The following is a 17,315-nucleotide window of genomic DNA, read 5'->3' as shown; positions in this document are numbered from 1 at the left end:
GAATTCTTTATATATTGTGAGTGATAATCCCTTTCCTGATACATGGTTACAGATAATTACTGTCTACCATATGTAGACTGTCTTTTTATTTTCTTGATAAAGTCATTTCATGCAGAAAAGTTTTTAATTTGAATGAAGGCCAGTTTACCTCTATTTTTCTTTTGTTGATCATGTTTTTGGTGCCATATCTAAGAGTATGTTGCCAAATCAAAGGTCTAGATGGTTTATCCTTATATTTTCTTTTAACACTTTTATGGTTTTTCTTTTCTTCTCACTTTTATGGTTTTAACTTTTATATTAGGTCTTTAGTCCATTTTGAATTAATCTTTGTTTATGACTTCAGTCTTTTGTCTGGAGATCCAGTTGTCCCAGCACCATATGTTAAAGAGACTGATTTCCCAATGGAATGGACTTGCCATACTTGACAAATACTAATTGGCCATAGATGAGGGGGTTTATTTCGGGACTCTCAATTCTGCTATCAGGAAATGAGTCCTCCACATTTGTTTTTCTTTTTCAAGATTGTTTGGATATTTTAGACTCATTCCAATTTTATATGAATTTGAGGATTGGCTTTGCCATCTCTGCAGAAAAGGCTATTAGAATTTTGATAATGATTGCATTGATTGTTTTGGGTAGTGTTGACTTTGCAGCAGTGTTAAATCTTCCTATCTATGAACATGGGAATGCCTTCTCATTTTTTAGGTCTTCCTTAATTTCTTTCAGTGATCTTTTGTAGTTTTCAGTGTATAAGTCTTCAGTCATAAGTTACATTTATTTCTAGGTATTTAATTTTTTTAAGTACTGTTGTTAATAGATTTGCTTCATTAATTTAATTTTTCAGATTGTATATTGTTATTGTTTAGAAATGTAACTGATACTTGATAGTTGATCTTGTACCCTGCAACTTTGTTAATCATTTGTTAGCTTTAGTAGCTTTATTGTGGATCCCTTGGGATTTTTTTTCTATGGAGAGTCATGTCATCTGCAAATAACCATAATTATAGTTCCTTTCCTATTTGGATGCCTTTTATTATTTTTTTCCAAATTATTCTGACTAAAATTTTGACTTATGTTGAATAGAAGTGGCAAAAGTAGGCATCCTTGTCTTAGAGGAAAAGCTTTGTATCTTTCACTATTGAATATGATGCTAGCTGTGGGTTGTTCATATATGGCATTTAATATGTTGAGGTAGTTTATTCTAGTCTTTGCCTGTTGAGTGGTTTATTTTTAACATAATGAAAGGATGTTGGATTATGTCAAACTTTTTCTTCCCATCATTTGAGATTATCATGTGGTTTTTACCTTCATTCTATTCATGTGCCATATTACATTGATTATTCTTACACTAAACCACTTTTGCATTACTGAGATAAATCCCACTTGGTTATGGTGTTTAATACTTTTAATATGTTGCTGAATTTGGTTTACTAATATTTTATTCTGGATTGTTATATGTATATTCACAAGGGATACTGGTCTGTGATATTCTTTGTTGTGATGTCTTTATCAGTCTTTAGAATCAGGGTAATGCTGGTCTAATAGAATAGGGATGGGAAACGTTCCATTCTACTTTGATTTTTGGAAGAGTTTGAGAAGATTTTGTGTTCTTTAAAAGTTTGATAGAATTCACCAGTAAACTCATTTGGTCCTGGGCTTTTCATTATTGGAAGGTTTGTGATGACTGATTTAATCTCTACTTCTTACAGGTCTGTTGATATTTTCTATTTCTTCTTGAGTTGGTTTTGGTGGTTTGTGTGTTTGAAGGAATTTGTCTATGTTGTTTATGTTATCCAAGTTGTTGGTGTATAATTGTTCGTGGCATTTAATCAGTTGTTTTTGAGGGGGATGGGAATGTCCACAGTATTGTCCCTTCTTTTGTTTCTCTGTTTTGTTCTTTGCAGCTTTTGTTTTTCTTAGTCTAAGATTTGTCAACTTTTTTTCAAATGATTAACTTTTGGTTTTGTTGACTCTTTTTCTATTCTCTATTTCCACTTTAATCTTTATTATTTCCTTCTGCTGGCTTTGGTTTTAGTTTTCTCTTTTTTTCTACTTCTTTAAGGTTTAAATTACGTTATCGATTTGAGAACTTTTAAAAAATACATATTTACAATTATAAATTTTGCTCTGATCACTGATTATTCTGCATCCCGTTACTTTTGGTATTTTGAGGTTTGGCTTTCAGTCTGTTAAGTATTTTTAAATTTCCCTTGTGAGTTCTTTGACCCACTGGTTAAGAGTGTGTAGTTTAATCTCTCTATTTGTGAATGTTCCAGTTTTCCTTCTTCTTGTTCATTTCTAGTTTCATTCTGTTATGACTGAAAAAGATACTCTGTGTGATTTCATTCTTTATAAATTTATTGAGACTTTTCCATGGCCTAATGTATGGTCTGTCCTGGAGAGTGTTCCATGTGCACTTGAGAAGAATATTTATTCTACTGTTGTTGGGTGGAGTCCTCTATATGTCTGTTAGTTCCAGTTTTACAAATCCTGTAATTATTGAAATTCTGTCTGGATGGTCTATGCATTATTAAAAGTGGTGTATTTGTTGAATTCTCCAACTGTTATTATAGAATTGTCTATTTGTCCCTTCAGGTTTGTTTGCTTAATGTTTGCTTGTTTGCTTAATGTTTGCTTAATATATTTTGGGACTCTGATATTTGGTGCATATGTGTTTATAATTGTTATATCTTCTTGATGAATTGACCTTCTTACCCCAGTACATATTGTTTTTCTTTGTCTCATATCAGTTTTTGATAAAGTTTTTAAAAGTTTATTTTGTTTGGTATCAGTATAGCAGCACCTGCTTCCACTTTCTTTTAGTTATTTGCCTGGAATATCTTTTTCCATTATTTCACTTTTGACCTATTTGTGAACTTGTAGGTAAAGCGAATCACTTGTAGACCACATATAGTTGGGTTACTTCTCATTTCCAGTCTATCAATGTGTGCCTTTTGGTTGGAAAATTTAATCTACTTATAGTTTGTTATTCTTGATAGGGATTTTTTTTCTGCCTTTTTGTTTTGTTTTTCTGCATGTCTAATACCTGTTCTGTAACTCATTCCCTCCATTACTGCCTTCTTTGTTATTTAGTAGATTTTTTGTAGTGACTTGTTTGATTCTTCTCTCATTTCCTCTTGTGTATAATTTTTAGATGTTGTCTTTGTGGGGATTACATTTAACATTTAACATCCTAAGTTTATATCTGTCTAAAGTGACTTGATAACTTATTATAATTGGCATTTAAAAACTCTGCTCCTATATAGCCCCATTCCCCTTATATTGTAATAAATTACATCTAAACATTGTGTGCCTAATAACAGAGATTTACAGTTATTTTTTGTGAATTTGTTTTAAAATCATGTAGGAAATAAAAAATGGACTTACAAACTAAAAATATAATAATACTGCGTTTTATGTTTGTCCCTGTAGTTAAGTTACTTACAGTAAATATCTTTATTCCTTCATTCTGCTGAAGTTACTGTCTAGTTCCCATTCATTTCAGCATAGATTTTTGACTCTTCGGCATTTTTAATAAGGTAGGTTTAGTGGTAATGAATTCCCTCAGCTTTTATTTGGGTATGTCTTTATTTCTTTTTCATCTTTGGATAATAGTTTTGCTGTCTTGTTTGACAGGTTTTTTTTCTTCAGCATTTTTACATAATGTCATCTCACTGCCTTTTGGTCTCCATGCTTTCTGATGAGACATTGGTGGAAAATCTTACTGAGGATTCCTTGTACTTGCTGCTGAAGAGTCTTTAAATAGTTTGACTATAATGTGTCCGGTTGTGTGTCTCTTTGAGTTTATCCTACTTGTAACTTGTTATGCTTCTTATTTTTTCACATTTGTGTCCATCATCAAATCTGTGACGTTTTCAGCCACTATTTCCTCAAATAATCTTTCTGCCTGTTCTCTCAGTGTTTCTTCTGGGACTCTCAGTACACGTGTTGGCCCCCTTGATCGGTCCCACAGGTCTCTTAGGCTTTGTTCACTTTTCTTCATTCTTTTTTCTTTTTGCTCCTCAGACTCTGTAATTGTAATTTTGTTATTGCTGGTTGTTGGCGAAAGTCCTGATTCTTTCAACTAGTTCTCATCTTGAGGGGGTAGGTGATAGGGTACCTTGATACTTCCTGATGGGGTAGCTCTAGTTCAGGCTTTCTATTTGGTGTTTTCTAACAACACCCTAACTGGGTGGCTGGGGCCTGGCATTGCCTGGAAACCAGGCCAAGGTGCAAGTCTAAGCTCTCCACTTGGCCTTTGCTGGTGTGGGTAGGATTAGTGCCGCATTTTTTTCTGTGGTGTTTGGATGGAGTGGAGGGGCTATTGTCTGAAAGTTTTTTGTCTTCCTAGGCTGTTACTCCAATTGTATTTCTCCATTAACTTTGCTGGTTTCAAGATTTTTTTGTCTTTATTTTTATTCAAATTATTAAAATTTTTTCAGAAATTTGACTGTGATGCTTTATGGTGATTCTTTCAGTTTATCCTTTCTAGGGTTTGCTCAGCTTCTTCTATCTGTAGGTTTCTGTCTTTTGCCTAATTTGTAATGTTTTCACACGTTTCTTAGAGTGATTTTTCATCCCTGTCCTCTTTCCTCTGCCTCTGGGACTCTAGTGACATCTTTTGTTACAGTCCTACAGATCCCTGAGGCTCTATTTTTAAAAAGTTTTTCTCTCCAACTTTGTTTTCTTTCTGTTGTTCAGATTGGATAATTTCTGTTTTTTCCTTCACTGATTCTTCCCTCTGCCTTCTCCATTGTGCTATTAGTACCACCCATTGGGGTTTTTGTTGTTGTTAGTTTTTACTAATGCTTGATTTGTTTTTTTTTTAGAATAGTTTCAGTATTACAAAAAAACTGAGCAGGTAGCATAGAGTTTTCATGTTATAACCCTCTCCCCTCAGTTCGCCCTTTGGTTGACACCTTAAATTAGTATGATACATTTGTTACTGTTAATGAAGTGATATTGATATATACTTACTATGTATATAATAATAATAGTTCATTCAGATTTCCTTAATTTTTACATAATGTCCCTTTTCTGTTTTAGGATTCCATCCAGATTGTCATGTTATATTCAGTATTGATGTTACCTTAGGCTCTTGGTGACTTTTTTTTTCCTACCCATTCCTCACTCCTCCCCTTTTTTTTTCTTTGACCTTGACAGTTAGGAATCAGGTATTTTGTAAGATGCCCTGCTATTAGAATGTCTGATGTTTTTCTCATCATTAGACACACTGAGGCTGTGGGTTCTTAGAAGGAAGATCACCCGAGGTGTTTTACCTTTTACACTTTTGCCATTTTCATCACATAACAAAGGTACATCTATCAGCATGATTCATGACTGTTAATGTTGATCACCTTGCTGAAGTAGTATTTGTCAGGATTTTCCATTATGAAGTCTCCCTTTCCTCTCCCCATTCCCACATTATACTCTTGGGAATGCTGTCACTCCTGTTTAGTGAGGAGATTATATGTAGATACCTGGGATTTTCTGCATAGGCAATTTGTCTCTTCTACATTAATTAATTTATTCAGTCATTTATTAATATCAGTAGGGACTCATGGATATTTATTTTATACTTTGGGTTATAATTCAATTGTGCTTTATTTAATTTTTTGCTTGCAATTTTCTACCTTTGGCCATTGGGAGCACTTTGACTTGGCTCCTGTGTTCTTTTGACATACCTCTTCCATTGACTTTTCTTTTTTTTCTGTTACAGATTTTTTTTAGTTCTAGGATTTCCAGTTGGTTCTGCTTATATCTTCTGTTTCTTTGATGAGAAACTAAATTTTTTCCTTGTTAAGTGGCTTTTGTTTTTTGTTGAAGTGTTTTTATTATAGCTGCTTTAAAAATCTTTGTCAGTTAATTCTAACATCTCTGTACTTTCAGTGTTAGCATCTGTTGATTGTCTCTTTCTATTTAAATTGTTGTTTTCCTGGTTTTTCATAGGATAAGTGATTTCTTTTTTTATTGCAGCCTGGACATTTTGGGTATTTTGTTATAATACTCTGAATGTTATTTAAACCTTCTGCTATAGCTGGTTTTATTTGACATTGCTCTGGCAGGGAAAGGCAGGTGCCACCTCTCTTTTGCCCATTAGAGGTAGAAGTTCAGGCTCTCTACATGGCCTCTGTTGACACCCGTGGAAGGAGGAGTTGCTCCTTGTTACTGCTGGGTGGGTGGGTATAGGAGTTCTGGTTCCTCTCTGAGCTGTGGCTGATTCCGCTCTGAGCAGGAGGAGTAAGGTGCCTTCTTACTGTTCCCCACATAGTCTCTGCTGACACCAAATGATTCCACTCTAGTGGATATCAAAATTTTTCTTTGTTCTTTTATTAATAAAAATTATTTTAAAATAGTCTCATCTTTCATTTAAAAATATTTTCATGTTTCATAATTCATATACTATATTTTAATAATTTATAAGTAAATAAATGGGAATCCATGTGCGTATATTGTTACTGATAAAGTGACATGTTTGGAGACCACTACAGAAGACGCTCTACTGAATGCCTTTTTTTCCTGTAGCCTGGGAACTAAATCATATGGTGATCTTTTCTTCCCTGCCTTTCCCTCCCCCTTTGACCTTTGTCTCTAACATTGAACTTGACTGCCATTGTTGTTTATGTTGCCACTGCTCAATTAGTTTCTGGAGTATACTGATACAGGTCATTAATAGTCTAGATCCTGGCAGTGGAGACTAATCCTTTCAATTATTTTTTTATTTTCTTGCATAGTGTTGACTTTCGTGGAAAGCAAGATGCTTTCTACAAAGAGTAAGGATGTAAATTCATATGTACTGGAAGCTGTCATGAGTGCTTTAAAATGAGTTTCCAAAACAACCCATTTGCAGATGAAAATTTTAACTGCATAATGTCCAAATCACTTAACTTAGAATGCTTTGAGTTATCATTATAAATATTAATAGACTTTAATGAGATCTTAGAGTACATTGTCATCTAAAAGAAATAAATGATGTTTTGCAAGGCCTACTTATAAATGAGTCATATCTAAGGGTGTATTTTTAATTCCTTGCACCATTATTATGTTGTTTTATCATTAAATGATGTTTTCTATAGGATATTTAATAATTCTTCTCTAAGTTGGGCCCTGGGGATAGGACAGATAGGCATTTTTAAAAGTTGGAATTAGTTTGTAGTTCACAAACAGGTAATTAAGAATCAACTTTTACAGATTGCTTATTTGCCTTTCAGTCTAGCAGCCTTTCTTAATATGTGTTTATAAAGTGTTTGAAAATCTTTTTTTAGGTAGGTAGCCATCCAAGCTTCCTGAAGGAGGTTCGAGATCACATGCAGGACTCTTTCTTAATGCAGCCTGAGGTAAGCAGGAATGTAGCTGGGGTTAAGTAATTTCATGCACTGCTAGTGTTTTTATTATGTATCTGAAAAATCATGTACATTTTGAAGTACAGGCACGCCTCAGAGACACTGCAGGTTAGGTTCCAGACCACTGCAGTAAAGCGAATATCGCAATAAACTATGTCACAGAATTTTTTGGCTTCCCAGGGCATGTAAAGGTTATGTTTACAATGTACTGTAGTCTATTAAGTGTGCAAAAGCGTTATGTCTAAAAAAAGTACATACCTTAATTAACTATTTTATTGCTAAAAAAATGCTAACCATCATCTGAGCTTTCAGTGATCTTTTCACTGGTGGAGTCTTCAATTGGTAAAGAACTCAGTATCTGCACATCGCAATAAAATGAGATATGCCTGTATAGTAAAATTTGTGAACTTAAAAAATATCAGATAATTATTTTCTTACTTCTAAGACATATACAATCTTTGTTATTTCACTAAACTTTACATGTATTTTCTTGTGATAAGCTCATTTGCTTTTAGGTTTTTATGTTGTTAAACAATTATTTTCAGATACAATTTTTTAACGCACAGTACTTTGTCCACAGTAGGCACTTAATTATAGGATATAAAAGTGCCTCTCTTCTGTGCCTACTTGAAAGGTAAAAAAATCCTTTGTTTCAAAATCATTTCCAAATCTATATTCCCATTAATATAGATGAATACTACATGAATAAAGATGAATACAGTTAGGAATAATTGTAAATACAGTACGATGATCAATATAAGGATTTTTATTTTGATATAATAATGTTATCTGATTAATCTACAGACCTTATACATATTTTGTCCATTAATGTCCCTCACAGCAAATGGAAAAAAATTTACAACTTATCTGGGACCCATGTAATCCAGGATCATAGGTCCTTATATCATTAAAATTTTTTTTGTCTCCTCCTTACCCTCTTTTGAGATCTCAATTGCAGATATGTTAGACTTCCTGCTCTTATCCTATAATCACTGTGCCTCTATTATTTATTGGTGTTTTTTTTTTTTTTTGGTGTTTTTTTTTTTTTTTGTCTCGTTTTCCTTTTTGCTTCCTGTTGGAGAATTTCTATTGTTGAATCTTTAATTTTACTAATCTTTTTTTATCAAATAAACCTCATCAAATAAAATGGGGTATATTTTTCTTTTATTGCAGGTTCTTGTATTTGTCATCTCTTGAAGTTCCATCTGGGTCTTTTTTATATCTTCTATTCCTTGCCTCATTATATTCATGTTTTCCTCTATGGATTTCTTGAATATATCAGCATATTTATCATAGGTCTTTAACATCTTTGTCTACTGCTTTCATATCCGTCTTTTCTAGATCTTTTTCTGCAGGTTGGGTTTTTATTTCTATATAACAAGTTGTATTGTGTTTTGTGCAATGTTTAAAAGCCATTGTTTCATATCTTTTGTTTAGTGTTTTGGTTGTGAAAGGTGGGAGATTAAATCTATCTAGTCTCTGTTACTCCAATATGGCTGGGGGTGGAAGTCCTGTCTGCTTTAATGTGAAACAGTTCTCCATTTCTTTATCTTTCATGACCTTGACCTTTTGAATACTACAGGACATTTGGTAGAGTGTCCTCAGCTTGGGCTTGTCTGATGTTTTCTCAGGATGAGACTGAGGTAGTGCATTTGTTGGCATGAGTACCTCATGAGTGATACTGTGTCTGTTCTGTGCACCCACCAGGAAGCACATGATGTCTTTTGGCTCATAACTGTATGATAACCTGGCTCACATGGTTAAGGAGGTATCTGTCAGATTGTCTTTTTCCCTCTGCATTTATTAAGATATTTTTTTGGGGGATATATTATGCTATGTAAATATCCTGTTGCTTTGCAGACTTTTTAACCACTATTTTAGCATCCATTGTCAGAAAATTTTTAAAAATTAGAGGTAGTAGATGTATGTTAAAAGAAAAATTGTAGACTATACAATAACGAAGAAAAGTAAAACTGTGTGAATTTTTCAGACTTTTTCTCTGCATAAACATCTTGTAACATAAAGAGATACTATTAAGGTTTTATTGAATAAATTAATTTTTATTTGAATTTATCTTTTAATCTTCACTTAGTGTAAAATTAGTACAATATCATGTCATTGTTGAAGTTTTATGACCACTTCCCCTAATCAGGATTCTTTACTATTTTTGTGCTTTTGACTCCCTTGGTAATATGGGTAGATCAGTTCTCAGAATGTTGTTTAATGCAGAAAATAAAATACCTATGATTACAACTAGAATCGATCAAAATGGTAAAACTTTAAAAAATTTTTTCAAACGTAATATATCTATTTTATGAATGCACTAATAAGATAGTGTGGTTAATAACTACAGTCTTTTCTGAAGTAATGTTTTTTTTTTTTTATTAGTTTCAGGTGTACAAGACAAGGTAATACTTAGACGTTCATCATTTATATCCCTCACACTGTGAACCCCCCTCCCCCCTGAAGTAATGTTGAACATAATGATATATTGAGCTATCTGCCAGTACGATATAAAAAGCCGGGGATTTTTATTTTTGACCAAGTCACAGGTTCTGCTAAAACTAATGTGGTTTGTTGCCTTCAATCTGAATGAAAGAAAATGCCACATTTCAGTTAGATGTTGATGAATATAAAGGTAATATTTTTTCCACGGAATGCCATGGACCCAATTTAGTTCATGTTGTATTTGCAGCTGGGAAGTAGGATCCATGCTGGCTAGATCTTGGTGTCCATTTCCTAGATTAGATTTGTAGCAGCAAGGACATGAAACTTTTTTTTTTTTTTTTTTTTGACATGAAACTTTTATCTCTGGATCCCCTACTCATGTTGTCCACTCACTAGGTCAAAATGTGCTAAATGACATGTATTACTCACATGTAAAAGGAAAAATTAGAGAAAGTTTTTAAATCACATGATTGTCAGTTTTGATATCCATGTGGAATTGACTAAAATGTAAGACACCTCTTTTCAATGAGTAGACTGAATTTGCCCTAAACTCACATTATATTTACCTTTTACCTTACCAGTATCTTGTTTCGATCAGTTCTACCTCATTTTTTTGCACTGAATTTGAAAGTAGGTTTATTTTTCCCCATGCCTGAATGGGGACTATATTAGTCGTGAATTTACACAATTAATTACATTCCTTTAAATCACATAGTGCATATTTATAGGATGCATGAAATTTAAATATTATTCTGATTGTTTACTTATGAAGCAGAGAAAACATGGCACTAACATTTATTTCTCTTTTTGCTAATGTTCTTCCATTAAATGGGTCCTTTTGTTTTTGAAGTGGTGGTAGCTATGAAAGTAGCTGTGTTCAAATATTTTCAATATTAATAATTCTATCTTTCTGGTAGTACTTTCTCCTTCTTTTCAGATAAAAGTATTTATCAGTATGCACCAAGTTGCTTATTTAGCTCCTTATTTACTTGACTCAGTTCAACTGGTCTACTTTTTATTAGTACATCTTAAAATTTACTTACTACTTAACCATTCTGCCCATAAAATCATTGTCAACTTGAAGGATGTTTGTAATAAATTTTAAAAATCTAGTCCAACATTAGATTAGATGGTTGGACTTCATTTATTGAATTATTGGTAAAATAATTCTTTATAGGGGGCCGCCGCGGTGGCTCAGGCGGTTGGAGCTCCGTGCTCCTAACTCCAAAGGCTACCAGTTTGATTCCCACATGGGCCAGTGGGCTCTCAACCACAAGGTTGCCGGTTCGACTCCTGCAAGGGATGGTGGGCTTGGCCCCCTGCACCTAAGAGTGAACACGGCATCTTGAGCTGAGCTGCCACTGAGCTCCCGGATGGCTCAGTTAGTTGAGCGCGTCCTCTCAACCACAAGGTTGCCGTTTCCACTCCTTTAAGGGATGGTGGGCTGCGCCCCCTGCAACTAACAATGGCAACTGGACCTGGAGCTGAACGGCACCCTCCACAACTAAGATTGAAAGGACAACAGCTTGACTTGGAAAAAAATTTTGGAAGTACTGTTCCCCAATAAAGTCCTGTTCCCCTTCCCCAATAAAATCTTTAAAAAAAAAAAAAGCTTTATAGTGGAAATTTTATGCATACATCTACTGGGAGTGGCTTTGTGTTTCTCTCTGTAATCCTGCTATATATACAATGGCAGGTGTCCTGATATTTTTAGTATTCCTAATTTGTATGGTGGTGTCAGATTTTAAACATTCTTTTATCTTCCATTGTTTTTTTGATGTGTTTTCTTTGATTTTTTCCCAATATAAAAATTTAAATTATAATATAGGCCTTAGGAAAAAGTATTGTCATTCTAAACTAAAACCAGAGCCTTCTCCTCTGCAGTCCTGGTAACACTAGGAGACTCAAATTCAACTTAACAGGCCTATTCTTCTTCCTTGTTACCATTCTTTGGCTATTGATAGGTATTTCTTTTTGGAAGCTACTAGAAATTGAATAATCAGTTGATTTCCACTTTCAAAATAAAACACTAGGGTTTCCATTAAGTGTTGTTTGAGTAAATGAGAAATAGGCAGCATGGGTTATTTTCCTTGCTACCAGATGAATATAACACTCCTTTCTGGCACATAAATAGCTGGGTTTTCTCATACCTGTTCTATTTGTTGTATGCTTAGAAAGTTGATGTTTTTATTTTATGATGTTACTTACTCATTTTTGGTTATTGTTTTTACCTTCAATTTATTACCTTTATTGTCTAAAATCCCTTGGTATTCATGAAATTTATCCACACAGTTTACCCTATTGTTATTTTTGGCCTGATTGTCATCTTCCTGACATCTGTTATTCATCCATGGAACATTTTTTTTTAATTTATTGGGGTGACATTTGTTAGTAAAATTACATAGATTTCAGGTGTACAATTCTGTATTACATCATCTATAAATCCCATTGTGTGTTCACCACCCAGAATCAGTTCTCCTTCCGTCACCATATATTTGATCCCCCTTACCCTCATCTTCCACCCCCCACTCCCTCCTTACCCTCTGGTAACCACTAAACTATTGTCTGTGTCTAGGAGTTTTTGTTTCTCATTTGTTTGTCTTGTTCTTTTGTTGTTTTTGGTTTATAAACCACATATCAGTGAAATCATAGGGTTCTCTGCTTTTTCTGTCTGACTTATTTCGCTTAGAATTATACTCTCAAGATCCATCCATGTTGTCACAAATGTTCCTATATCATGTTTTCTTACCGCCGAATGGTATTCCATTGTGTATATATACCTCAACTTCTTTATCCATTCATCTATCGAAGGACATTTTGGTTGTTTCCATGTCTTGACCACCGTAAACAAAGCTGCAATGAACATTGGAGCACACGTGTCTTTATGGATAAATGTTTTCAGATTTTTTTGGTAGATATCCAGGAGAGGGATTGCTGGGTCATATGGTAATTTTATTCGTAATTTTTTGAGGAACCTCCACACTGCTTCCATGGAACATTTTGAGGCCTTCTTATATCATCATATTATATTAGATGCAGGTGACTAAATAAAATGATCTCAGCATCAGGTGGAAAAATGGATACAGTTATTTTGCAACAATGTACGTGATATTTGATTTAACTAATTTCGACAGTTTTGTAACTGCTCAGAAGAGCGATCAAATAAAAGTTGCTCTATAAAGCTTGCCTTTTCTTGTTTGGTTTCTACTTGTGACTATCAAGTAAATTTTTTAATACAAACATACCAGTTCATTTGAACTGTATTTTTGTAAGACTATGTATTCAGTGATATTGCTTTTGTCTAGTAATTTTCAAAGTGTACCTCCTTGTCTTCATATATTTTATCTCATTTCTTTGAATTACGTCAGTGTTTGCAAATTTTACCCTTGGTAGAAGAATTGACTTCATTATTATCTATTAACTAATTATTAACTTTAGTTAATAGCCAAAAAATCATTTTGAATGATGTTTTTTGAAATTAAAAATACTAATTATTTTTTGTATTTTGTTGTTGAATAAGGTTCTATATGTAGTAAATAGGTGATAAATTAGTTTTAAGAGATGTTCCAGAAGTGCTTGCAGCAACAGTAGCTCAATGTGATAAGTATTTAACAGCTTCAAATTATTTCTCTGAAGGACTGTATTCACTTGATTATTAAAAGTTACATTTTTAGGTACATTTAATTTCTTCTGTCAAAAGTCAAATAAGTATCATTATTGTAAACAGAAAACACTGCCGTTCTTTAATTTTCAGTTTTCACTTACCTATATGTAAGGGATTCCATTAAACTAAATAGAGAACATACACTTTTTGAGAGTTAGATAAGATTACATTTTGTTTGAACCTGATTCAGCTGCATTGCACTTAACAGTTCTCTGACTCACTGAATCTGATTCAAGATTAACAGAATTGTTTTGCAGAGAGAAGAGGTGTAATGAAAAATGTGATAATTTTTTTCTAGTTAAATTGTGGTTTTCTTAATATCATTTTATGTTTCAAATTTTAGAAATACGGAAAACTGACCACTTGTACTGGTTGCCGAACACAGTGCAGGTTTTTTGATATGACCCAGTGTATAGGTCCTAATGGATATATGGAGCCATACTGTTCAACTGCTTGCATGAACAGTCACAAGACAAAATATGCAAAATCACAAAGTAAGTTTCAGGGATTTGGGAAGTTAAAAAACTTTAATAACATGACTCATTTCCTAAGTATTCTCTCTCTTTTAACTTCATTTTTATGCTTGTTTTAACTGCATGATCTATTTTTATTATCTCAGTAAACTTGCTTACTGAAAACTTTTTAATGGTTTTGGTCATTCCATATTTCTTTTAATTTTTAAATTATTGGTGAAGTTCTTCCATATCTGTGTTATTAGCTAAAACTGTCTTTTCATTCCAAACATCATCTGACTCTGAGATTGTTTAGTGTATCTTTGTGTATTTTAGAGACCATAATATCAGACTCTTTTATGACAGTATTTGTTAAGGTGTGAATAATCTTGGAAATTAATAAAAGGATAGTTTACAGAAAGTTCCATTAATAAACTATTCTGAGGTCAATTCAGATGTTTAAAAAAACACTTTTTTTACTTTATAAACAAATCAAATATATACCTTTTCTCTCCTAGGTTTGGGAATTATTTGCCATTTTTGTAAGCGAAACTCTTTACCTCAATATCAAGCCACAATGCCTGATGGAAAACTGTATAACTTCTGTAATTCCAATTGTGTGGCTAAATTTCAGGTTTGTTACTTATTTTGCATATCCGTCCCTTTAGTAAAATATACATGCATAAAATATGCATACATAGAAAATAAACTTGTATGTTTTGTTTTTACTTAAGGTGCTAATTTTTACAGCTCGTTGAGGGTCAGATTGGTAGGTGGAGATTCTAGAGTCACAGTAGACAGAGCTGAGTCAGCTATCTACTTACCCCAGGTAGTCTAATTGACTTTTTAAATGCACTTATGATATGGGAAGAAAATTAAATTGAGCTCAGTGCCTGATGTGTATTTTCTTAGGTGGTTTGAATAACATCATGTGATTCTTAAGGAGAATTCTATTTTATGAAGGGCGTAGGTATATTTAGCCTGGAAGTGATAAGTATAAATGTTTTCTTCAGATGTTAGAAATGTACCGGGTAAAAAGGGGATTGGACCTGCTACAGTAAGTAGCACCCAATTTAATACAAGATCAGTTTCAAGGAGACATTTTTCGTTCCTCAGAGGTGGCATGTGGATAGTTTGAGAAGATAGCATTACAGGAGGTGTTCAAACGTTAAGCTCTTTGACCACCAGGAAGAACATTTTAGAGGGGATTTGGCATTAGTTAAGTGGTAAAAGTAAGTTTAGCTGCTGTGTGTGAACGAACATTTCAGGCTATTAGGCAAAGGTTCAAACTAGTGCACAGAGCCATGCTTCGTGAGTTAATTCGACCAACAGTTCTACTGTGTTGCAGGCACTGCGCTCTATGTGAATTTATTTAAACGAAAATACAGTCTCTTAATTATGCTGCAGTAGTTCCAACAGTTACTAGCATTTCACCTGAGGTGGTTTTGAATTCAGCCAGCTCAGTGTTCATAGTTTTATCCTCAACTGAGCTTAGGTAATACATTCAAGACTAAACTTTTATTTTGGAAGTTAGGATCATGGCCACTGATACATCGTTAGAATGATAAATGCAGCTTCTGACTTGTTGGCTTCTTACAAACCAGAAATCAAGGAATAAGGATTAAGTAGATGAGTGAGGGACCAGTGTCTTTGGCGTGCTGCTTGTCACCTGTAACTATTCCTTTTTGATGGTGGGTAAACTGAAATATTAATTGAAAATATTTTAACTGCCTTTTTCTTTTAATCGAAACTCGTATTGCCCATGATTTGACGAGACAATTGTATATGTATATTGTATATTTTAAAGAAACACTTAATTTAGACTCTTGCTTTTGAGGACTGTGTCCAGATAAACCTAAAGGCAGCCTCATCACTTTGTGATTCTGTATAAAAGTAATACAAGGTTGACAAATAGAAAAGCAGCATTTTTCCTTTCTCTTTATCTTAAAGCAAACCATAAATTTTAAACTTTGTGTTCATTAAATGTTTTCCATTTCAAAGTAAGATAATAGGATAGATTTTCATTTGTTTTGAAAAAATTAACTTTAATGGACTTCAATTATTTGGAAACACTAAAGGTAATTAGTGTTGGTGGTTTTATTTTCAAAATTTATTAACCTGATAGGATAGTTACTGTTTTAAATCTGCATGTTTTATGTTTTCAAAAATTTTAATTGTGTTGAACAATATGTAGAAGTTTTAAAAATGATAAAGGTTTTTTTCCTCCCTCCACTGCTACATTGGAAAAAGTTTTATTAACAATTTCATACATTCAGAAGATTATATGTTATATGTAATATAGATTAAAGAATGAAAATTAAATATCACTGGACTTGCTCAGATTAGAACAAAACATTTTAAAGCCCATGTATGCTTATAGCCTTTTCTATTCTGTAAATTGTTTTAACTTTTGAAAATGTAATAAAATTGCAATAAATTCCTGGGATCAGTACCAGCCTATAAATTTTTTTTTTTCCAACCTGGTTTAAGAAATGATCAATTTAAAAAGTCATATAGGCTGTTTTCACTGATGGACTTGGAATGGAAATGATGCAACAATGCAAGGGGGACATTTCCCCACCGTGAGTTAGCTATTAAAGGAGCTGGGAGCTAGATTTTTAAAATGTTTATTTACTGCTTCAGAACTTGGTTAAACAACCTCACTATTATTGGCTTACATTTTCTTAAAGAGAAAAAAATCGTGATTGGTATGATTCCCCCTTTTTCATGTATTTTTAAAATTAGTAGTGGTAATCCTGTGGTAAAAATGAATTTCAATTTCATAAAACTTACTGAATGTACTAGTATACTTTTTAAAAACAAAATTCAGAATGGACTTTTATGTGTTGAATAAATATTTAAGCAAAATACGTCCTGTTTTCTGGATATAGTCGATATTTGACAGTTGTCACAAATAAACATTCTAAAATCCATGTCAAAGTCAGTATGTTTTTTGTTTGTTTGTTTGTTTTAGGCTCTAAGTATGCAGTCATCTCCAAATGGCCAGTTTGTAGCCCCAAGTGATATTCAATTGAAATGCAACTATTGCAAAAATTCCTTTTGTTCAAAGCCAGAAATCCTGGAATGGGAGGCAAGTCACATTTTGTTATGTATATTGTCTAGCATTCAAATGAAAGTCTAGTAAGATTACTATGGCATTTCCATCTGAGAATCTATTTCTGAGTGAAGAAGGATTAGTTTTTCAGATTTTGTGATGACTGGATTATTTACTTATGTGGGAGTGGCATCAACAAAGGATCTGTTTCTTTTTAGGTAAAAAAAAATTATTGAAGTTATATTTACTATATATTATGCTCATAATAGTGTATGGAGAGTCACTTTGTTTAGCTACATACGTGAAGCATCTGTTTGTACAGCATTTTCCTCATTTCCTCCTGTCCTTATAAA

The 17,315-nt window shown here is 33.2% G+C and overlaps 1 protein-coding gene across 6 annotated transcripts in view; it reads left to right on the top strand.

Moving 5' to 3' along the window:
* The window catches only part of ZMYM2 (zinc finger MYM-type containing 2), a 99,800-nt gene that overhangs the window by 37,762 nt on the left and 44,723 nt on the right, over positions 1–17,315 (top strand). For all 6 annotated transcript variants that reach the window (XM_081046741.1, XM_081046737.1, XM_081046742.1 and 3 more), the window contains 4 exons: positions 7,266–7,337; positions 13,799–13,949; positions 14,426–14,541; positions 16,882–16,998. In XM_081046741.1, coding sequence (XP_080902867.1) covers positions 7,266–7,337; positions 13,799–13,949; positions 14,426–14,541; positions 16,882–16,998 — 456 coding nt within the window. The remainder of the gene's footprint in view (positions 1–7,265; positions 7,338–13,798; positions 13,950–14,425; positions 14,542–16,881; positions 16,999–17,315) is intronic.

Source organism: Rhinolophus hipposideros (assembly GCF_964194185.1).
Source record: "Rhinolophus hipposideros genome assembly, chromosome: 4".
NCBI classification, from domain to species: Eukaryota; Metazoa; Chordata; class Mammalia; order Chiroptera; family Rhinolophidae; genus Rhinolophus; species Rhinolophus hipposideros.
This window is presented reverse-complemented; position numbering and strand designations above follow the sequence as displayed.